Source organism: Vipera berus (genome assembly GCF_964194415.1).
Source record: "Vipera berus genome assembly, chromosome: 1".
NCBI classification, from domain to species: Eukaryota; Metazoa; Chordata; class Lepidosauria; order Squamata; family Viperidae; genus Vipera; species Vipera berus.
The window spans coordinates 41668647-41692615 of NC_138202.1; the positions used below are offsets into that span (position 1 = coordinate 41668647).

Consider the following 23969-nt stretch of genomic DNA (forward strand, 5'->3'; position numbering starts at 1 on the left):
TTTGTATTTTGTATTGGAATGATTTTAAAATGCCCTGTAAACCGCCCTGAGTCCTTCGGGAAAGGGCGGTATATAAATCTAATCAAATCTAAATCTAAATTTATTGCAAAGGAAATGACTACTGCTTTCAATCGGGCTTTGAAACCTCCAGGCGCCGAATAATGACGTCAGTCTGTCATGGACGCTCCCGAGAAGCCTCCACGTGGTACAGTTTCTGGGAAGCATCGCAGTAGAGTTTGGCAGAGCCTGCGACAGATTCTCTTTCGGATGGTGTAAATGCTTTTTGAACGGCTTTTAGATCCGTAATCAGTCTGAAGTACCTTCTGAACGGGTAAAGGAATATGGGGGGAGAGGGTTATTATCCGATCAGAGGTAATTAAAAGGATAAGGAAAAAGGCAGCTACAAATGTAGGTATCGTGACGGGTGGCGGCGGATAGAGTAATCGAATCGTCCTCGTTTTTCCTTTTCCTGATCATGTTACTAAAGCTGTTTTCCACGTGTCATGAATCCGCGTTGTAAGGCTTCATCCATAAACACATTTGTATTTATTTCTACTTAAATGCCGATCCTTTATAAGCCTCGGAGTGGAATTCACGCTTAGCCTTATGAACGCCGATCTTGGATATTATCCTATCAATAGGCATTTTCGGAAGCTAGGCTAAAATATTGTAACTGGCTCAAAATCACCCAGAGAGATTTACAGGTGACCAAAATGATAACGAGGTGGGGGAAGGGGAATTCTACTTTGATTGGGACAGTTTAGCTTGAAATTTATAAAACACTGCATGGCGTGAAGAAAACGGACAGGGAGAAATTTGTCTCCCTCTCTGGGACGAGAAAAATCCTCTAAAACTGATTCGAAGAGGATTAGAACAGGCAAAAAAAGGATTTCTTTACACAATATGTGCAGTACCATACAATCAGTAAGGTCCACCAATATGGTTTTAAAAGATTGGATAAGTCTAATGGGGAAAAGCTTATTAAAGGCTGTTGTTTAATTTTTATAAATTAAAAGTCTTGAGAACTTTAGTATTACCATTGGGTTGAGGTAGCATGCATTGAAATACCAGTTTCAGGGAAGCAACAGGAGAGGAAGGATGTGCCTCCACCACCTGCTTCTGAGGACTCCAGAGGCATTTGTTTATTGTGACAAATGAATCCTGGACTAAAGTAGATCATTTTTTTACAATATAACTGTGAAATAGTATACACATATACTAAGCATGATGAGGTTTAGTAAGTTATATAGCCACTCATTTTGGTTTATGGCTTAGCTCAGGTTGAAGTCAGCCAATTATTTATTCAGTAAATCATAGTTGGGCAAATCATGGCTTGGCATGCTGGAGGAATCCTGTCAGCTTTACAGTTTCACCAACCTAAATAGTTACTATAATTATAAAATTAATATAGTGCATTCTTATGAATCCCGTTTTAATTTTCACTAATATTTGTATGGTATTTAGTATACTGGTATATTTAAACCTATCTCTGAATCCTTTTTATAAGGGAATATATTCCAAACAGATTTCTTTCCGCTTTTTTTATCTGTGTAATTGTTATGCATATTTTAAAAGTATTCCTTTTCTACACTCAGTTTTTGTAATCTCGGTTCATTGCTTCCCACCAACTTTTAAATCCTTAGACCAGGGTGCAGCTGCCAGTAATTATATAAATTGTATGTGAATAATGCTTGCAATTAAAAATCTACAACTGAGACCAAAATTGAGGAGATTGCTGTACAGAACAAAATATGCAGAACCAAATGTTCAAAAACAAAGAAGAGAACACAGGCATATGAAGGCCATATTGAGGCCTGTTGAAGTAGGAGTATTTATAGGACAGATTTTTTCCTCTTCTAAGAGAATTATTAACAGTCAAGTTCCAGTAGTTCTTACATTTTTAAAAACTGGACTTTCAGTATTGTTAAAGATAAACTAGAATTTCTGCTCATAATATGTACAGGTAGTCTTTGACTTAAAACCACTCGTTTAATGACTGAAGTTACAACAGCTCTGAAAAAAGTAACTTATGACCAGTTTTCACACCTACAATTTTTGCAGCAACCCCATGGTCATGTGATCAGAATTCAGACATGTGGCACCTGGCATGAATTTATGACAGTTGAGGATCCTGGGTTCATGTGATTCACTTAACTGCAATGATTCATTCAACAACTGTGGCCTAAAATGGGGCAAAACTCACTTAAGAACTGCCTTGCTTAGCAACATAAATTTTGAGCTCAATTGTGGTCAAAAGTTGACAATTACCTGTGTACATATTTTCTTGGAAGAGGAAAAACCCATTAGGTTCTTGTTTCTCTAGGTTGTTTTGTGGCTTTCTTCAGCTTACAAGTTTGACATTTAATACCAGCGTTCTGAAATTATGTGATTTAGAGAAGTGATTTGCAAAGTTTTACTGACAAGGATTATAGTCCAAGAGCTGTGATACAAAATAGGATCTAGATAATGCTTTATTTTTCCTGTCCTAAGAGAGGGTTTGTCTTTATGAAAAAAACAAACACTTCCCGTATTAAGTCTGTTTTAGAATTGATACTATGGTTTCTTTATTTACCATCTCAAAGTGGCAAACAATGTGCCATTGATTTGGAGGCATTCCACCATAAAAATTTGAAACCCACAATTGTGCAGAAAAACTAATATTCTGGGATTTTATTTATTTGTATATTTCAGGTATTTTTATGCCACATTAATTATTCAACTCTTAAGTGTCTTACGATTGCATGTAGCTCTTCATCTTGTAGATTGTCTAGCTAGCCTGCATTAGGATTTCTCTGTGTATGTGTGTCTGCAAGACAGTGTTGACTCCTAGCAACAACCTGGGCAAGTCCATGCAGTTTTCTTGGAAAGATTTTAGAAGTGATCTGCCATGGCCTGCTTCTTAGGGCTGAGTGTGAGTGAAGGTCACCCAGCTGATGTTGTGCTTAAGGCAGGACTAGAACTCATGATATCTATCTATCTACCACCTTTATTATTTTTACAAATAACTCAAGGTGGTGAACATATCCAATTTATCTTCCTCCTCCCATATGCCCCACAACAACAGCCCTGCGAGGTTGGTTGGGCTAAGAAAGAGTGACCCAGCTGGCTTTTATGGCTAAGGGGATTAGAACTTATGGTCTCTGAGTTTCTAGCCTGATGTCTTAATCACTGCACCAAATTGGCTCTATAATTTTGTTGTTGTTACCTTCAAGTCAGTGCTGACTGCTGGAAACTACCTGGCCTTCTTCTTGGCAAGATTTTTGAGAAATAGTTTGCCATTGCCTCCTTTCTAGGACTAAGAGGGATTGACTAGCCCAAGATCACCCAGCTACCTGACTTCATGTCTAAGGAAATCAATCTCCCAGTTTCTAGTGCCTTACATAACATTATTCTTTAAGCATAAGCACTAAAGGTAAAATACGAAAAAAAAGACTCTAGTTTGCAATCTTTCTTTTGTCAACGACTTTAAATACAGGGAGGCACTTCTATCCATAGTACTGTAGTGTTGAAGACCATACTATATGTAGGCACATATTATAAACATATTTGAGTTATGCTTTTTTTATAGATGAAAATGGTTAAACTGATGATAGTTCTTTTCTTGTGGGAGAACTACAAGTCATCTACTTACAACAGTTTGTTTAATGACTGTTTGAATTTGCTTGTCACAAGGTTGCAACAGATAATCACATGACCCCAGGACACTGCAACCATCATGAGTATTGCCAAGTGTCTGAATTTTTGATCATGTGACCATGGGGATGCTGTAACAGTCGTGTGAAAAACAGTCATAAGTCATTGTTTTTCAGTGCCGTTTAAAGTTTAAACGGTCACTAAACAAACTGTTGTAAGTCGAGGACAACCTATAGTAGTAACTCATCAGTTTAACTATTTCCCAGTTGATGGGTAACAGCTGTTAAATTTAACTAACAACAGCTGCAGTGATTCATTTAACAATGTGGCAAGAACAGTTGTAAAACAGGGCAAAACTCATTTAACAACTGTCTCACTTAGCAACAGAAATTTTGGACTCAATTGTGGTTGTAAGTCAAAGAATAACTGTACTTTGTTGCACCAGACCACACATCTAATAAATCTATTTTTAATAATAGCTATTGAGATGTCAATGAAAAGCTCAATAACAGCTTAAAACCATTAGGTTTTTACCTGTTCCCAGCATCTGTGTATCTAGAAAATGAATTTAACTAAGAGGATAATGGTTATTATAAGGGAGGACCATAGGTCAACGACTGGACGTGGACTGCATGTAGAAAATCCTTAATTAAAATCAAGGCATTTTAAAACAGAGCTGACAAACTCCTCTCTGTACTTGAGCTCATGCAGAAATGGAAAGATTGAAAGATGTGAGGGATTAAACACGTGAAATATGTAATTTAGAGAAAACAATAATGAAGAAGGTGCATCCATAGCTTATTCAACACATCAACTTCTAATCTGTATTCAGATGGTGGACTTCTGGATTTTGCGCCCGCAGTGCATGGCCGCGCAAGAGCGGACCTCCGCTCCCCACGGCTAGTTTCTTCCTGCTTGTGGGACCCTAGATGGGTCCGAAGTTGCCCCGGAGAAGTGACTGTGAAGGAGGGGTGCCCCATTGATCACAAAGCGATAGCAATCGCTTCATTTGATCTGAGGAAAGCCCTCCGAACCCAACAGAAGAAAGGCTAGTGTGAGATCAGCTAGTTTGCAGCCGAAGCTATTACGTGAATAAACATTTGTTTGAATATGGCTAAAAGAGCAGAGAATTTCAAACATAAAGGGACCTTATAACAAGAAGAATAATGAGATTTAAGTAATATAGTATGTTTTATAATATATAGTATGCTTTATAATATATTAAATGTTAAAAATGTTGATGTAATTTTTATTAATATATAAGTAAAATATAAACTGATTAAAAAGGATGTTATATATAGACACTATAAGACAGATAAAAAGTATAGTATTTTTTATAATGCATGACATAAAATATTGGGATGATGTACCTAAATGGGAAAATTTAGACAGTGAGATGACTAATATGAAGAAATTATGACTGATAAGAATTGGATTGAATATATGGGAATCTAAGCAAACAAAAATTATAAAAATAGGATGTATGCTGAACTAACGAGATGATGGCTATGAGAATACTATAAGATGAAAAAAATCTTATATAGAGAGATTATTATTATTTGTATAAATATAAAAAATGCCTATACCTAATAATTTATATATTGAAAATATTAAGAATTATATTTTGGCTAAGATTGAAGAAGGAAAGTACAAATGGGAGAAGGGAAGATCAAAGAAGTGTATTATTAATTAATATATTAATTATGGAATTATCAAATTTAATCATTATTGACGATTAATGATTACTGTCCTTTTTTTCTTGTTAAAATATAAACCAAGACAACAGGCTGTACACCAGGCACTGAAGATTGTTATAGTTAAAAACTAATAAAATAACTAAAAAAAATAATAATCTGTATTCAGATGGCAAATAGGCAGGAAAAGAGTTTAAAATTTGTAAAGAAATGGGAATCACACTGAATAGTTAACTAGAAAAATGAATTATTTTTTAAGCTTGTAATAATAATAATAATAATAAGTAGTTGGAAGGGATCTTGGAGGTCATCTAGTCCAACCCCCTGCTCAGGCAGGAAACCCTATACCATTTCAGGCAAATGGCTGTCCAGTCTCCTCTTAAAAACTTCCAGTGTTGGAGCATTCGCCACTTCTGGAGGCAGGTTGTTCCACTGGTTAATTGTTCTAACTGTCAGGAAGTTTCTCCTTAATTCTAGGTTGCTTCTCTCCTTGACTAGTTTCCATCCGTTGCTTCTTGTTCTGCCTTCAGGTGCTTTGGAGAATAGCTTGGCTCCCTCTTCTTTGTGGCGGCCCCTGAGATATTGGAACACTGCTATCATGTCACCCCTCACCCTTCTCTTCATTAAACTACACATACCCAATTCCAGCAACCGTTCCCTATATGTTTTAGCCTCCAGTCCCCCAATCATCTTTGTTGCCCTCAACATCTTTTTTACATCGTGGTGACGAAAACTGGATGCAGTATTCCAGGTGTGGCCTTACCAAGGCATTGTAAAGTGGTATTAATACTTCATGTGATCTTGATTCTATCCCTCTGTTAATGCAGCCTAGCACTGTGTTGGCTTTTTTGGCAGCTGCAGCACACTGCTGGTTCATATTGAAGTGATTGTCTACTAGGACTCCGAGATCCCTCTCACAGTTACTACTATTGAGCAAGGTACCACCAAGTTTTAAACTGTCTCCTATTACGGAAACCTAAAATGGGAACTCAAAATTTTGCTATGTTTCCAAAATGAACTAGCAAAATGAATATTTGTACTTCAACCTCATCCTATTTAGCTCTGCATTTATAATTGAAGACATTAATTGCTTAATTAAGACAAATCATACTGCAAAGCTTTGATTTTAATCAAAGCTGCCATCTGTGAATATTTTTTCAGCACTGTTGTTCCTTCTCTGATCCCAGCACAAGTGCAAGAGTTTCAAAGAACACATAAAACTTCTCTGCAGATAAAAAAAGGTTCTATATCTTAAATTCCACTTCCATGTAAAGGAGAAATCAACTAGATGTTACTAGTGAGTAATTTAATTTTTTTATTTTTTAAACTATTCCTTTAGTAAGAAAGACTCTTAAATATTATGATTATTGAATTTCTTAAGGCAGAAATGTTGGCTGTTAACGACCAACAGCTACATAGCTCCAAGCCTGAAAAGCAAAAAAGTTAAATAACTGTTATAATTAACAATTAATTACTGTGAGCATAAGGAGAGGCTCCACATTGATAGAGAGCAGTTCAGCTTGCTGGTTTCATCTTAACATGTAGTAAATATTCTTACCTAGCCTTGCCATGTTGAGTAATTTCTGACAGATTGAGATGTGGCAGTCTGACAGATAGGCTAAAGACTCTTGAATGAAAATTCCATATTGATGGGGCAGTAATTCAATCATCTTTAGCTGTCTGGCTCAGTTATAAACTATTAGCCTTACTTCCAGTGTTTCTCTTTCTCCTTTGTTCAAAGGTCCATTATGAAGCTTAAAAGAAACAAGTTTAAAGCACCATCTAAACTGAAACAAAAAGGCATCAAAGTTACAGGGCAATGGAAACCCGTTGAGATTGATCCAAATCTGTTTGCTGATGAACAGCTTGGAGGCATAATATGTTTTGAAGAGCTTACCAATTACCAACAGGTGTCTTCCTTGAAAGAGGGAGGAGAAGAAAAAGCTGCAAAAAGAAAATTGAATGATGAACAGCTTGAAAAAGTATGTAGCGCCGCTCCCCCCAAAAAGAGAAAGAAGGAGAAAAATTTAGACCATGGAGAAAGGAAGAAGGAAGAACTTGAAATAGAGGAAGAAGTAATTGAACAGGAGGTCAGGTGCAAAAAAAACCTTAAGTATGAGCAACATGATTATGAGCCAACGGAGCTGACAGGCCTGGAAAGAAAAACCACAAAGAAAAAGAAGAGAGGGAAAAAGAAGAAATCATGTTCTCTCAAAAATGTTCTTGAACCAGCTGGAGCTTCCAAAAAAGTTCATAACTGGGCAGCCAAAGTCTTATCCACAAAAACAGATCACAAAACGGATGTTACTGCATGGAAGAGCCTCTTTGTCCCTAAGCCTGTCCTTTGGGCATTGAGTGAATTGGGGTTCAGTACACCAACTCCCATCCAAGCACTAACTCTACCATCTGCAATTCGAGATAGCATGGATATCCTTGGTGCTGCTGAAACAGGTATGCCTCCATACTATAAAATAATTGAAATGTGAATACTAAAATACTGTGTTTGTGTCTACTTGTGTCTACGGTTCTAGATTTTGTAATTGGTAAATTGACAAATGCACAGCAAAAGTGTGAAGACTCATTCCTTTTTTGTTTGGGGATGTAGAGTTAACTTTGAAAATATTTCAACAGGGCTTGGAGACGCTGGAGAGGATGAAATCAGCAATAAGGACTGCAGTGATCTTCTTTATTCATTTCGATCACTGGAATAGGAACAGTGTGTAACCTTATTCAGCAACTGAATTTAGCCGTTAGAATAAAATCTGGGTTGCTTGGGAACAAAAGTCTTTTTGTTTTGTTTTTGTGGAGAAAATGCATAATTCTGTCTGTTGTTAGCATGTTTGTACAGCTCAATTGTTTGTGCTGCTTTGGCACATACTGGTCCCTTAACAAAAAAACAGTTGTTTTTTTTCTGGCTTACCTGGAAAGACGGACACATCCTCAGAATGCAAGATAGTTTCTCTGACGTGCTTCATTATGGATCAAAAGGAAGTTTCTAAAATTCTGAAATACTAATATAAGTATTAATTACAATAATAATTAATACTATTCTATTTCCTGCTACCCTTGCCTAAGGATAAGACATAAGTGTAATAGTCTCTTTCCATTCATGCTGCCTTTCACAGGGAGGGATCTACAGCATGGAACTTTCTTTTTTTAAAAGAGATAATGTTCAACCTTTAAAAGAGACAAGGATTAACCTTCGTAGAAGCAGTTGGATTATTCAACATATAACATTTGCTTTATTAATGCACTTCATGAATTAAATAATGCTTTACATCTTGTTCTTTTCCTGGCTTCATCCACTTTTTGAGCGCAGCCCCGAAAACATGGTGTCTCACAGACCGCTCATTGGCCACTCAAAGGTGAACCCTTCCTTTTATAACGTCTTCAATAGCTAAAAAGATCAGAAAGATCCCTTGGGTGAACTGTGTAGTAGCAATTGTGGTTTAAGGGACAATCGGTGTTTTAAGGCATAACATTGGCTTCCCGTATGCCCTAATATTGGTGTTTGTGTGTGTGTTTTAGGGAGTGGAAAGACTCTAGCTTTTGCCATTCCAATGATCCATTCCATCCTACAGTGGTACAGATCAAAAAATATGACAACCAGCACATTTGAAGAAACAACGGACAGTGAAGATGAAATGGCAAAGCAGGATACAAGTGAAGAAACAAGGAGACTAAATTCAGATACGGATCTAACTGATGCTCCTGCAGATTACGATGAGTCTGTGACAGTAAACTCCATGGAGTTATTGCAGGATTCAGGATTTGATGTGGATTCCCCAAAACAGAATTCTGTTAAAGATAAAAACAATCCTCTTCTGGGATTGGTCTTGACTCCCACAAGGGAACTGGCTGTCCAAGTAAAGCATCATATTGATGCAGTGGCCAAGTTCACAGGTACGTCTCTTCCAAATATGCATAGTGTAAAAATATTGCTTCAGGTTTTCTATCCTAATATTTAATTTTTTTTGCAGAAGCACTTTTCCCTTCCCTCCAGGAAAAGTATAGAATATGATATGGAATGCAGCTCTAGCTTTCTGAGAGGATCCTCGCTGGTTTTTGTTTTTTCGTTTTTTAAAGATACCTAATTTTCATTTTTGCTGTGAACGGTGCTTGGAATTTAGTCAGTTTGCTCTGTTAGTCTCTAGAACTGTAGCAAACTAAACCTTTCAATACTAGCTGAGATATTGCTGTCTTGCTAGCTTCTTTTCCTGACTCTGACTAGCAAAAAACGAAGCTGCTTCAGAATAGAGAAGATTGTTATTAATTTATTCATTAATTTGTTGAGATATGCAATCTACATTCTATATAAAGCCTATTCACAAGTAATGAAACAGATTAGTTTTTTGTTGTTGCTGCTCTTAAAGACAGAATGTAAACGAATGGATTTAAATTACAAGAAAGTCAATTTAAATGTTAGGAGGGACTTCCTGACACTGCAAGCTGTGTTTGCTCCCAGATGTGAAGACCTCTCTTTGTGAGGAATTTTAAACAGAAGTTGGATGAGCAGTTATCGGACATAGTTGAGTATATGTTCTGCATTGACAAGAGTTGGATTTATATGGCTTTTCAGTTTATTTCTATCTCTGATTACCTGTTAAGATTTATGAATAGGTCTTCTTGTTCCTATGACAGAGTATAATAGCTTGATCCCAATTAAATCAGTGAGGAACATAGGTAACTATCATGGTGGATCAGAGTATTTTTCCAATTACTCCATAATTGCCTACAAGTCTGCATGCAAAGCATACTGGCCTACAATTGATCTATTATTGTATCTCCTTGATTTATTTATGAGCAGTACAATTAGAAGTATTTGCAAGGGAATGCTAGCGGTAATCCCTATAAAAAGTTTTGCCTGTTAATGTAATATCTAAAAACCCCTTGTCTTGCTCCATGAAATATTATTCTGTGTTTTTAATCATATATTCAGAAACATGTAGCAATAAATTGACAGTGCCATATTTTTCAACTCTGGTAATGATCTTAATGACTTGAGAACAGTCATACTTTCTGACAAACAATCTTTTAAATGTACATATCATATTGTAGCTTTTTATTAAACGATTGAATAAGTTAACATGCCAATAAATTGAACTTATACATAGATTAAAAATCAGCAGAGATTCTGCAAAAATAGATCTTACCTTCCTCATTTTTACTGATGATTTCAACATGGACATGAGTGGAACAATGTTTATTTACTTTTTAAATCACACATTTATGGCCACCCATCTCACAGAACTGTCTCTCACTGTTGTATACATGTATTTTTAAAAAAGTGTTGAAAAAGGTCTTCATCAAAGGCTCTTGAATAACTTTAATTACCATGAGATTAGATTTTTTTTATGAATTGCTAAATTGTTAAAAATAAGGAAGCAAATAGTATGGATAAATGATCAGCTTTATCAGTGGAGGAAATTAAAAGCTGAATTTCTCATGGCCCTGTGTTGAGACTTCTACTTTTTAACTTAAACAGTCTTGATTTACAAGTAAAAAGTGAGCTTGTCAAGTTTGCAGGTAAGATCAAAATGTTTTCTAGAAAGACCTGTTTAGAAGGGATCAATAGTCAAATGGCAAAGGCAATTCAGTTTAAATGTAAAGTAATACATATTGGTGCAGAATCCCCTAATTTCAGCTGTATGGTGAGGAGAATTTGATTTTTTTCCCATCATGGGGAAGTTAAGGAGCAAGCTTTTGGAAAAAACAAGGTGACATTCTCAGGTACGTGCCCCATATCCTTTGGACACTGAGCTATCCGTCACCCAGGGCCTTGTCACAAAATAAATGTCATTCTTCTTCTGCTAGAAATACCTTGAATATAAGATAGCAAGGGCAGTGATTCATACATTTAAATGTTTTGTTCATTTAATTGCTCCAGGTATTAAAACGGCCATTCTTGTTGGAGGAATGGCTTCTCAAAAGCAGCAGAGGATGTTGAAGAGGAAGCCAGAGATTGTCATCGCAACTCCAGGGCGCCTGTGGGAGCTAATCCAGGAGCAGCAGCCCCATCTCTCCAATTTGTGGCAGCTCAGGTATTACAGGGGTCTCTTCAAGGCTGAAACTCTTGATGTACTTATACATTTCCAGGTCTTAACAAAAAATATGGTTATGCAGAATCATTGAGACTCGTTCTTTGAGTTCAAAATTGTCACATTAGTAATTGAGGTACTTTTTAAAGTAGGTATGAAATAATATTGCAATCAAACCAGGAGATTGGTCTCGGTGATTTCATAGCATTTGTATCATTAACAGCTGCAGAAGTAGGTTTGTGTTTTTAAAAATGCTTAATTGCTTTATCCTTGATTATGAAAATTTGTTTTTGCCTTTGTTTAGGTTAAATTATTTCTATTGCTCTGGTGAATTTTTTTTATAAAAAAAATCCTTCACGTTTTCTGACATCAAGGACATCTTCACAAGAGCTATTCTTATTGATTGTAGTAATTAGAACAATTTTAGAAAAAGCAGCAATCACTCTGATAATTGGACCCTAAACTCTTTGGGGCAATCACAGCCTAAATCAGACATGTCAAACACAAGGCCCGGGGGCCGGATCCGGCCCGCGAAGTGGTTTCATGCGGCCCGTGAAGTCATCCTGGAAACAGTGAGGGAACGGCCCCCACTGCCTTGGCCCTGGCCCAGAGACCCTCCTTCTGCCAGAGACCCTTAGATCTGTCCCACTCCTGCCCAGGCCCCCATAGGCACCCTTGATGCGAACAATGTAGAGCTGGCCACGCCCACCCAGTAGGCCATACACACTCTAGCCATGCCCACCCAGTAGGCCACGCCCACCCAGGCCATACCCACCCAGCCCCTTGAGGGTAACCGCAATGCTGATGCGGCCCTCAATGAAATTGAGTTTGACACCCCTGGCCTAAATTATCTCAGTAAGCACTTGCTATTTTACGATATCATGATTGTATTTAATGTCTTAATGTATTTTTATATTTATGATTTAAATATAATGATTATATCTAAATAATAAATATAAATACTGCTCAGAATAAACTGTCCAGAATTGCTTTTTAGAGGGCAGCACGTACATTTAATAAATAAATAAATATGCTTGTTAACAGTTCAGCTGCTGCATTTTGCAACTTTCAGTCGCTTTTTAAGAGTTGCCCACACTGGATGTCTTACAGTAATCAAATTGGTGGCAATTAAAAGTATGGAACTACTCAGAAAGTAATATGATAAGCTAATCTTAATTGTATGAAGGTGCATGGTGATAACAGTGTTTTTTTATTATTGGTCAATCATGCTGATTGCTTCAACAATCACAGATTCCTCATTTCTCTTAAATATTTTACTGTCCTGCTATTAACAGTAATTGGAGATAAACATTATGCAATGGATCTGATTGTTGGTTCACATAATATGTTAACTCAGCCAGTTATGGTTTATACAGTATATTGCATAAATCTTGTACATTAACAGATTTGCTGAACAGCCACGTGGTTCACTTAATGATTGTGGTGATTTGCTTAATGACCCATGGGAAACAAGGTCATAAAATTAGATGTGACTCACTTAATAATCCCATTGCTCAGCAACACAAGTTCTGGATTTAACTGTGGTCATGAGTCAAGGACTACCTCTCTCTCTCTCTCTCTCTCTCTCTCTCTCTCTCTCTCTCTGTGTGTGTGTGTGTGTGTGTGTATGGATCTTTGGTCATTCGGGTTTTTCCCCACGTAGAATTGAAGGTGTAAAAGCAACGTTTCGACGAAATCCCATCCGTCATCCTCAGGCTGGTGGCTTCAGCTTCCTTCTTCTGGGAGAAGCATGCATGGCTACCAGCCATTTGGAAACCCGCCTTGATTGACAGACGAGTCCCAACCACCAAGAATGATACCAGACCCAAACTCATGATAACATCACATGACATCACCACCACACAACCATTCAAAAAGCAAATCCGAACCCACAACGATAACGACGCACAACCACAAAACAGAAACCTAACTACAGCTGCAACATCAGCCACTTTAGACCCCTCCAAATCACACAATAAGCAAGCTGACACCCACTATAAAAACATGGCACCACCACAAACAGGAAGCCGAACAAAAGCAGCACAACTCACCAGCTCAGGTCTAAGGCTGGCCGCTGAGACCAGCCCATCCACTCAAAACACACCCCCAACCAATCAGAACACCCCCCCCATTCAAAACACACTCCCACCCAATCAGAACACACCTAATCCCCCACCCAATCAGAGCACACCTCCACCCACAGAACACACCCCCTCTGGCAGTTTAAAAAAGAGAAACAAACAGCCACTACCACATGCTTCTCCCAGAAGAAGGAAGCTGAAGCCACCAGCCTGAGGATGACGGATGAGATTTCGTCAAAACATTGCTCTTATACCTTTAATTCTACGTGGGGAAAAACCTGAATGACCAAAGATCTACATACATACATACATACATACATACATACATACATACATACATATATAATTTGATGGGAAGATGCTACTTTCAGACTATTTTAAATAAGTATGAGCACATAATCAGCGCAATAACATTGGAAATGTCCTGGTGGGATCAAGCTAAGGACATGCTGTAGCTGCTATGGGAAAGAAAATTAGGCTTTTCTGAACCTTCTTTCATTTTCAAGTTTCTTGCATAAAATCTTTCAAACTGTCTTGCATCCATCCGACAGATGCCTGGTGATTGATGAAGCAGACCGGATGGTGGAGAGGGGACATTTCTTAGAGCTGTCTCAGTTGCTGGAAATGTTGAATGACACAGAACATAACCCAAAACGTCAGACATTTGTCTTCTCTGCCACCCTGACTTTGATCCATCAAGCTCCCACTAGAGTTTTGCAGAAGAAAAATGCTATCAAAATTGACAGGAAGACCAAGCTGGAAATGTTGATGCAAAAAGTGGGCATCAAGGGAAAGCCCAAAGTGATAGATTTGACCAGAAAGGAGGCAACTGTGGAGACTCTGACAGAGACCAGAATTCATTGTGATACAGAAGAGAAAGATTACTACCTTTATTATTTTCTGCTTCAACATCCAGGCAGAACCATGGTGTTTGCAAACAGTATAGATTGTATCAAACGACTTACTGCACTCTTGACCATCATGGACTGCAATCCACTGCCTCTTCATGCAAACATGCACCAGAAGCAAAGGTTAAAAAATCTAGAGAGGTTTGCGGAACGCAACAGGTCAGCATCTAATTCTTTTTTAAAAAAAAAAAATTATCCCCACCTTTTTTTCATATACAGCTCAAGTCTGTGAACATACCAATTACTCTTTTGTCCTCCTGTTTTCCCCACAACAATCCTGTGAGGTGAGTTGGGCTGAGGGAGAATGACTGGCCCAAAGCCACCCAACTGGATTTCATGACTAGGACAGATCTAGAACTCACAGTCTCATGGTTTATAGTTCAGCACCTTAACCACTACACCAAAGTGGCTCTCTAAATTTAAAATAAATTAATAACACAATAAAGAATATATATACACACACACACCTACATACATACATACACACACACACCTACATACATACATACATAGACATATATATATACACACACGTGTGTGTGTATGTATGTATTCACACACATTGACATACACTCGTGCTAAATTTATTTAACTTACGTGCTTGTTTTCTCTGTTAACTATAATTTGTCCAAAATGAATCACTTTTGTGTTAGATAGAAAAAAGCATAAAGAAAACAAGAACACTCAGGAATTCTCCACAAACAAATAAAGTAAATAGAATAAAAAGAGGTTTTGACAATTCATCCAAAGTGGCAAAAGCTGCTAGAATCTCTCTTGAGAGAGAATAACTTTTTAAAAATAATTCTTACTTTTAGTTTAAGAAATGCTGGCTTCATCCAGCTCGATAGAATTAGTAGCCAACCTTACCTGGCTGGGAGATCACCAGGAAATACTTTGGCTCTGGATTATAATGGGAAATAGAAAACCATCCCAAAATGAGGCAGTGGCAAAACCAATTTTGTTCTGTTGCTAAGGAAACTACAAGGATGTTGCTGTGGAGTTACCAGGAATTGAATTTTACTCACCAAAGACTTTACTTTTCTAAACCTGAATATACTACTACATTATGAATGAATTATATCCATTCATCATAATTGACTTGATTTATTTGCTTTGTTTTTTTCCTGCTTTTTCTAGTTAAGATAGCAAGCTAAACTAGAGTTTAATACATTGTGTAAACTAACAGGGAATCTTCCTTTTTATGGTCTTGCCTCGGCCGGCCCAGGATTTCTTGTGTACTTTTAAATTCATCTTCACAGTCTAGAGTAGTTTCAGTATTAGGAGCTGTAGTGTTGAGCCACTGAATTTTAATTTTTTTGCAAATATTTTGGTTAAGTCATTTGACAGCAGAATTTGCCTAATTTGTTAAACACAAGCCTTTCTGTTCATCTAACAAACCCCTAAGTGTTTTTGTATATGATATTAGTGCAATGGAAACTCTGGGGGGGAAAAATACTATTAAAAAAGAGGATCCAGATTTCCAGCCCACCCTAGGGTTATTTTTTTATTTGTTTTTTTATTTACTATTTTCAGATTTCGCATTTCCAGCACATGTCCCCTTCTGATATACAAGCATGTGCCCAGTGAATTTTCCGATTTGATCATTTCTCTTTCTTTATCATGTCTCTCTCTGATTATCTGCTCTTGTTGAAAGTTGACACTATCTGTAGGTTTATCGATAATGTGCATATTTAGACCTGTCTTTATTGTGAAATGGGTCAGGGTAAAAAGATAGTTCAACTTTTCCTAATATAGTCACCTGTAGATACATTGAATTCTATTCTCTTCAATAGGCATAGTGGCTAGGGAGAATGGGAATTGTAGTTTTGAAAAGGTAGCAAGGATCCAGCTGCCAGGCCATGTGTGGTTGAGGGAGGGCAAGGTAAAAGAGACTTTTTTTTTGCATCATCTCTTTAAATATAATTGTGATTAAAAAAATGTTAGAAATCAGCATATGCATTGAAGCATAAAGACTAAGGAAATATGTTTTAAGACAACATTTTAGAAGAATCCAATCAAAGTTTTTAAAACAGTTCATATACTATTAGATTATCTTCTGCCTGTCTTGGTCCACTATGCTCTAACTTAATCTTTTTATCTTGTGACATATTCACAGATTCTATTTTGCTGGGTCAACCCACCTGGCCATCTGGTAGAGTGTGGATGAGAACATTGTAAAGAGGTCCCCTTCCCCCGTTCTGTTTAATTAAACTGCTGCTGTCCTTCTGTAATTTCAGCTGTCCCCTGTTGACAACAGATGTAGCTGCTCGTGGTCTAGATATTCCTTATGTACAGCATGTCATACATTACCAGGTACCAAAACAAAATGTGTCTCTCCAGCTATTGCTTGCAATTATGTTTTATGCAATTTTTAAAAGGCCAAATGGGTTTTATGGTCTCTTCCATGAGTTTTAACATGGCAAAAGGAAGAGAATTTGATGCATGAGCTGCTAGACCATTATTTGACAGAGGATCTTTTTGATCTCTGAGAGCTGAGGCATTGCTATGTAGGAAGACAGGCAGTGAAGTTTGATGTTGCTGCCCATAGCATTTTCTCTTCACACATCTTTTAAAGGTTCAAGCATCTTCAGGTGATAGACTTAGCCACTTTGTATCCCCTTGCCCTTTCCATCCATTCTTTTCCATTGCCATAATAATAGCTTCCTAACCCTCTTCATATCGGAACGAGGGCTTCATACTAGATAGACACAAAATATTCTTTCTCCAAGATGGGATATTCTTAATAAGATTGGCCTATTCTTTACTAGGCCTTCCCAATGGGGCAATCCAGGAGTTGCTCAGCAATTTCCAGAAACAAATATTCCTGAAAAGAAAGCGATCTATGTCATTCTAGCCATTGGTACCACAGTGTTAATTTCTGTGACTTTTCAGTGTTTACATAGAATTGTAGAGAAGTTCTACAGGGTCAGAAGTTTTGTTCTTGGGTGCTCTGCATCTCTGTGAACTTACTCAGACCGTCACTTTACAACCGGCATAATCCAACCCTGCTGGAAAGGGTTCTGCAGCCTTGTCTTTTTATATAAGTTTTGTCCTCTCTGTTTGAAACTGTTGCATCTCTGATACTGTTCCAGGTTCCCCGTACTTCCGAGCTTTATGTTCACAGAAGTGGCAGGACTGCCAGAGCTGCCAATGAGGGCCTGAGCTTACTACTGATTGGGCCCCAAGACTTGATTAATTTTAAAAAGATTTATAAAACACTGAAGAAGGACGAAGAGCTTCCTTTCTTTCCAGTTGAGGCAAAATACATGACAGCAGTCAAGGTAAAACTTATCTTTATTTTAGAATCAACTATGCTTTTAACTGCATAACCTTTTGTGCACATGGAGGTCTTAAAAAGTAATTTTAACCCAGTTTGGGAACTTAATTGGAGAACCTGTATATAGGAACAGTTACGTAGTTTTGATGTTTATTTTTTGTGAGTTCTTCCATGAGGTAGGTGACTGCAGCCTGTAGTCCTGAATCTGCTGCTAAGATTATAAGAGAGAATATGGAACTCAGACCATTGGATTCATTCTTTGTTGTACAAATCTGTTAAACTACTACACCAAAGGTGTTTTTGGCTTCTTGGCTCACCCGCTGTCTCATTACACTACCGTTAGCCTTAAACGTACCACCACAACTGAGCCCAAAATTTCTATTCCTAAGCAAGACATTTGTTAAATGAGTTGCGCCCCATTTTACGACTTTTTTTGCCATGGTTGTTAAGCAAATCGCTGCAGTTGTTAAGTGAATCATGCAAATGTTAAGCGAATCTGGCTTCTCTCATGGAAGCGTGCTTGTCTGATGCTGCCCGGGAAGGTTACACATAGTGATCACATGACCCTGAGGCAGTACAATTATCATGAATACATGCCAGTTGCTAAGCGCCTGAATTTTGATCACATGACCATGGGGATGCTGCAACAGTTGTAAATGTAAAAAACAGTCATAAGAAACTTTTCCCAGTGCCATTGTGACTTTGATCAGTCACTAAATGAATGGTTATAAGTAGAGGACTACCTCTATATTCAGTTGGTACTCAGCTTCTGTACCAAGATCTTTTTCAGAAATACAAATACCATCCCAAATATTTCACATCTTATACTGTGCATTTGATTTACATTCTTAAGAGAAAACTTAAGGGTTGGAGCATTCACAACTTCTGGAGGCAAATTGTTCCAGTGATTAATTGTTCTAACTGTCAGGAAATTTCTCCTTAGTTCGAGAAGCATCCTACAACTAAGGAGAAATTTCCTGACAGTTAGAACAATTAATCAGTGGAACAATTTTCCTCCAGAATTTGTGGGTGCTCCAACACTGGAAGTTTTTAAGAAGATATTGGATAACAATTTGTCTGAAATGGTATGGGGTTTCCTGCCGGAGCAGGGGGTTGTTATTTTGTTATTAATGAGCCCTCTTTAAATATGATTTTCAAGCACTCTATGGATCTACTTGTGTTAGCTAGCCCCTATTGGAGCTTAGATTCTATTTCATCATGGGAATAAAACTTCTAGCTAGAAAATTTTCAATCTCCAAAAATGTAGTATTTTTCATTGTGATTCAGTTTTATACTGGGCTTTCCCACTTCTAGTGGAAATTGAAAGTTGACTGCCAAGTGGTGATCCCATATCATATACCAAGAGTTTATTGATTTAATTCAGTTTGAAAGCTACCTGATTCCACACAAATACACACGCGCTTACACACACACACACACACACACACAAAGACACACAAACTACTAGCGGGGTTGTGAATATTTAACATGGGAATATCAGGGCCTTATGGAAAAATATAGTCAAAATACTATTCACAAATACATATTCACATGTTTTATGGTGTTTATTGTGACATGTCACCATAGTACAGTACTGTGTGCCATTGCATTGATAATGCTCATTGAAAACCATAATATACAGTATCTTTTTTCCAGCAGTGGTCAGGCCAGGCATATGCTTCTAAAAACTTAAATAAAATACATGGAGAATAAGAAGCTAATGGCATTGTGTTTATCCTTAATGTCTAACATTCAGAGTTTCTGGTGATTCCAGTTAAGTATTGCAGCAAATAGTCATTGAAGAACATGAATTGATCTAATTATCATGTAAAAAGCTTTCTAAGCTAGAAACCATCATTGTCGTTAGTTATTCAATCAAGATATAAAGAAGCTTTTTAGTCTATTCTGCATTGATTAGCAGTCAGCTTCATTGGGTCTAAATCTCCCTGCTTTTTATATACTTTACAACTGTAACCATTTAATTATCTTTTGAAACAAAAATATATCATTTAGACTTTCATCCCTCAAAGACATTTTATAGGTTTCTTTTATATATGAACTAGCAAGGTAGAGTATGGGACAGTCTGATATATCTTGATTTTACAACTAAAGATCCATTATAAGGCCTACTATAATGCAGGAGTGTCAAACTCACAACATCACGTGATGTGGAGCCTTGGTGGAGCAGTGGGCTAATGCCTCCTTAAGTAACACCAGCTGCCTGCAATTAGTGCAGGTTCGCATCCCACCAGGCTCAAGGTTGACTCAGCCTTCCATCCTTCCGAGGTAGGTAAAATGAGGACCCAGATTGTTGGGGGCAATTAAGCTGACTTTGTAATAATGCCGCTTGTGGGGTGTGTGAAAGCCCTAATAAGCAGGCATATACATAGAATGAAGGCTACTGCTAAGCTTGTAAGCCGCCCTGAGTCTTGTGAGAAGGGCGGGATATAAATGGAATTAAAATAAAAAAAATAAAAAAAATAAATGTGTCGTGACGTATCATGACTTTTTTTCCATTGCCTGCAATGGGGTGGGCGTGGTTTTGGCATGACTCATCCGGCCGGTGGGCCGGCAGTTTGAAACCTTTGCTATAATGCCTTATATAATACTAATATACCTTATAATAGATCTGTAGTTGTAAAATTAAGATATATCAGACTGTCTCATATTCCACCTTGCTAGTTCTTTTACCCATAATGTAAGTCATTACACAATTGAGACCCACAAAGCTAAGCAAACTACTATTTTACTCCTTTTATGTAACAGTGCAGAAAAGCTACAAATTATGCAGGTTGTGCTGCCTGGCTTTTCCATTCTATCATTTCAGTCACCTCTACTGGGCTTTAGGATGATTTTCTTGTGTGCCTGATTTCTGTCCCTGTATGATTTACACATGTATATAACCTGATGGCTTAGTAACCCTCTTTTCTTCGTTTCAGGAGCGTGTGAATTTGGCAAGACAGATTGAGAAGATTGAGTATTTCAACAGCCGAGCCAAGCACCAAAACTCATGGCTCCAGCAAGCTGCAGAAGCACTTGAAATTGATCTGGATGATGATGAGCTAATAGGCAAGTAGGAATGAGTGTGTAGGCTGTGGAGGTATCCAGAATCTTCTCTCTTAGCCAGGATGCACTCATAAGGAACAGCCACATGCCCGAAAGTGCTGGTTGCATCACTTGTCAGGTTACCAATTATGCAAAATCTGTGGTATCATTTGCTTCCATTTTAGAGAGTGCCCATGTTGTCATGGTCTCTCTTTTGATCTAAAATAAATTCAGCTGTTTTGGGACGAGGAGGAGGCTTTCAGCTGCAAGCTTCATTCCAACTTGGTAAGAGCAATTTAGGTATTCACGAGATGAGCAGCTTTTGGTGATTGTATCCTGGAGTTAAGATGTTGCAGTTGGTGCAAAAATAATTGCAAGTTTGTTTGAGTATATTGTGCAATTAGGCAGGACCCACATTTTGTTTCTCTTTCTGTGTTCCTTTTAGAACACGGGTATCAAACTCACCAGGTCACGTGACGTATCGTGACTCTTTTGCATTGCTGACAATGGGGTGGGCGTGGCTTCGGTATAATGAAACTGGCCCACAGGTTGGCAGTTTGACACCCTGTTTTAGAAAGAGTTTTGGGGTGGGGAAAGCTATGTTAGAATACAACGTCACGCTATTTTAAAACTTAAACTAAAATGTTTATACATTTCCTACTTTAAAATGGAAAGAAGTGACATCACTATATTTCAGACAGCAGCTACAGCAATGCTAGCAAACCTATTGGGGTGGGGGGGCTTCATGTGACCAAGGGCAGAAATTGCCCACCTTTTTCTTACAATGGGGAACAGCCTACATGCATTGTATAACACAGTGTTTTTCAACCTTTTTTGGGCAAAGGCACACTTGTTTCATGAAAAAAATCACGAGGCACTCCACCATTAGAAAATGTTAAAAAATTTAACTCTGTGCCTATATTGACTATATATAAAGTAATTCTCTTGAATAGGAATCAAATAAACACAAAGAAAGTATTTTATAATTACTTTTCAATTTTTCCCACGGCACACCAGGCAACATCTCGCGGCACACTAGTGTGCCGTGGAACAGTGGTTGAAAAACACTGGTATAACACACACACACACACACACACACACACACACACACACACACCATTTAAAACCCCTTCAGAGTATTTAACTCATATCACCAACATTAAAGGAAAATATTTGTAGCTCAGGTTGAAATGAGGGGTCCTTGGTGCTCTGTGCTTGGTTGTTTTCTTGCAGACGTTTCATTACCCAAAAGTAATTTCGGTAATGAAACATTTGCAAGAAAACAACCAAATTCAGAGACTACCAAGGACTCATCATTTCCAATAAGCAGTGGCAAAACAATCCATATTCAGTAATGCAATAATTCATCCTTTTTTCTCCAAAAATAAGGGTGCTAACAGGAGCAGGAGGTTTCTGTGAGGCAAACTAGTTCTATTTGTACTGTGAATACAGAGACGGAGAGAAAGAAATGGATGAAAATTATGTTACCAAAATTTAACTATCTTCCTGGCAAATTGCAGCACCATGATATTTAGACCATTTTATGAGATTTTGTGGCTGGAAATGGAGACACTTTGCCCCTTAGAGGCCTGCCATTCCATTGATACTGTTATTAACATCAATATTCTGGAAAGTTGGAAGTCTCCTGAACTTCTTTTGGAAACTGAGAGGTGTCTCTCTCTGCCCCCCCCCCGTTCCCCCCTCCCCACATCTCTCAAACATGATGCTCTGCCTTTTAAGATAGATAGCTGACTTAGCTCTGGATTTTTCCCAGATGAATAGATTCAAAGGACACGTGAATGTTAATACAGATCTTTGTGATAAAGAAGCTTGATTGAACCAGAGGCCATCTACATGAAAAGTATGTGCCCTGCCATTGTGTTTTGGGCATCCTATAATTAAGCGAGGAAAATACTTAGAAGTAACATCAAATAGAACCTACTGATTGTTTTAAATAGGAATGGAAAACATTGAAAGTAGGATGTCAAATTAGGCAATTATACACCTGAGTCCTAAGTTAAAGCCTTGCCAATTTATATTGGTTATATATAACTAGAAAGGACGTTGTGTGTTTCTACTTGAGGGCTGGGATATTTTTAATCATCCAAATTGTGACTTCAATAATGAACTTTGGCCTTTTTATTTTTATGTGCTCTGTTGTTGTTTTTTAATTGTAGGAGGCCAGTTCACTGAGCGAGAAGAGAGCGAGAAGCAGAAGATGTTGAAGGGAATGAAGAAGCAACTCAAGCACTTGCTCAGTCAGCCAGCATTTAAAGGTCTTATGAAAACCAAATACCCAACCCAATCGGGGAAATTAGTTCATCCTGACTGCATAGGCCAGCACTCTCAGTCTGCCTTGAGTGCTATATCAAAAGTACAAGTGAAGAAGGTAAAGAAGAAACAATAATAGTGATATGTTAAATAATTGACAGGACATATGAAGATGAAAGATAGAGAAATTTTCTTTTCCCCTTTTGTAGACATGACTTACTCAGAGTTGATTTCATGCACATACCTACCTTGAATAAATGCTTATGATAATCTCCTACTGTTGTTTCCATATCATCTGGGGATGCATAAAACAGGAGGTGGTAAGTTTTTCATATTCTGGGCACCATCAAAAGATCTAGTACAGTAGCCCAAGGGTATGTATAAACATTCACATAAAAATGCTCAGATCTTCCAAGATTGCAAAAGCTTGAAAGATTTTGGTCTCAGGCAAGAAGACTGAAATCTCATGAGATATTAGAATACTTGATTGAAGCTTGGGGCTTTTTAAAATACTTAATTGAAAAAATAATGGGACTTATCAGTGCTGAATTAGAGGACTCACAATTGCCATGTTTCTGATCCTTGGCATAAATATTTCCACCCAACTGATTTTTACCAATGCAACTAATGCTCAGACAGTTGTGTATTGAGCACCACATAAAAGAAAACATCATTAATAATATTTACATGTGATGCATTTTGATGTAGAAGCAGTGATGACAGCAAGCACAGAATATAGGCCAGCCTTTTCTAGTTTGGTGTCCTTCAGTTACATTAGGAAAAGCTCTCCCAGAGTTTCAACCAAAATTGTTGGACATGGTTAAGGAGACTTCTTAAAAGATGCATTTCAAACATATTTATAGGTACCATCTACGGGAAGCTGGGATAATCTTCCTTTGGATAACCTTCCATCTCTTCCTGTGAACTGTTTGTGGAAGGAATATTAAATCTTAACTGTCCAAAGAAGTACATAGATACCTATGATCCCGTAACCAACTATATAAATTGGATATTTTTAAAGG

At 37.7% G+C, this 23969-nt stretch overlaps 1 protein-coding gene across 4 annotated transcripts; it reads left to right on the plus strand.

Annotated features, from left to right (window-relative positions):
- Positions 1-201: 201 nt before the first annotated feature.
- Positions 202-23221, plus strand: DDX24 (DEAD-box helicase 24). Of its 4 annotated transcripts, none has more exons than XM_081333524.1 (10): positions 217-331; positions 6489-6624; positions 7069-7778; positions 8856-9230; positions 11215-11368; positions 13998-14513; positions 16592-16667; positions 17447-17635; positions 20571-20700; positions 22854-23221. In XM_081333524.1, exons 3-10 carry the CDS (start codon positions 7076-7078, stop codon positions 23081-23083), a joined length of 2373 nt encoding a protein of 790 aa, XP_081189650.1. In that variant the 5' UTR covers positions 217-331; positions 6489-6624; positions 7069-7075; the 3' UTR covers positions 23084-23221. The 4 variants fall into 4 exon arrangements, with proteins under 4 accessions (XP_081189653.1, XP_081189650.1, XP_081189651.1 ...); XM_081333525.1 differs by lacking the exon at positions 217-331 and adding an exon at positions 6198-6265; XM_081333527.1 differs by lacking the exon at positions 6489-6624 and having other exon boundaries at positions 202-331.
- The last annotated feature ends 748 nt before the right edge of the window (positions 23222-23969 follow it).

What these genes read in the sequence shown, in the direction of transcription:
- DDX24 (XM_081333527.1), top strand. Translation starts at nt 7,076, where the DNA reads ATGAAGCTTAAAAGAAACAAGTTTAAAGCACCATCTAAACTGAAACAA. An exon ending in TGCAGTGGCCAAGTTCACAG is followed by an intron (nt 9,231 to 11,214) that starts GTACGTCTCTTC and finishes TAATTGCTCCAG; the next exon opens with GTATTAAAACGGCCATTCTT. An exon ending in AATACATGACAGCAGTCAAG is followed by an intron (nt 17,636 to 20,570) that starts GTAAAACTTATC and finishes TCTTCGTTTCAG; the next exon opens with GAGCGTGTGAATTTGGCAAG.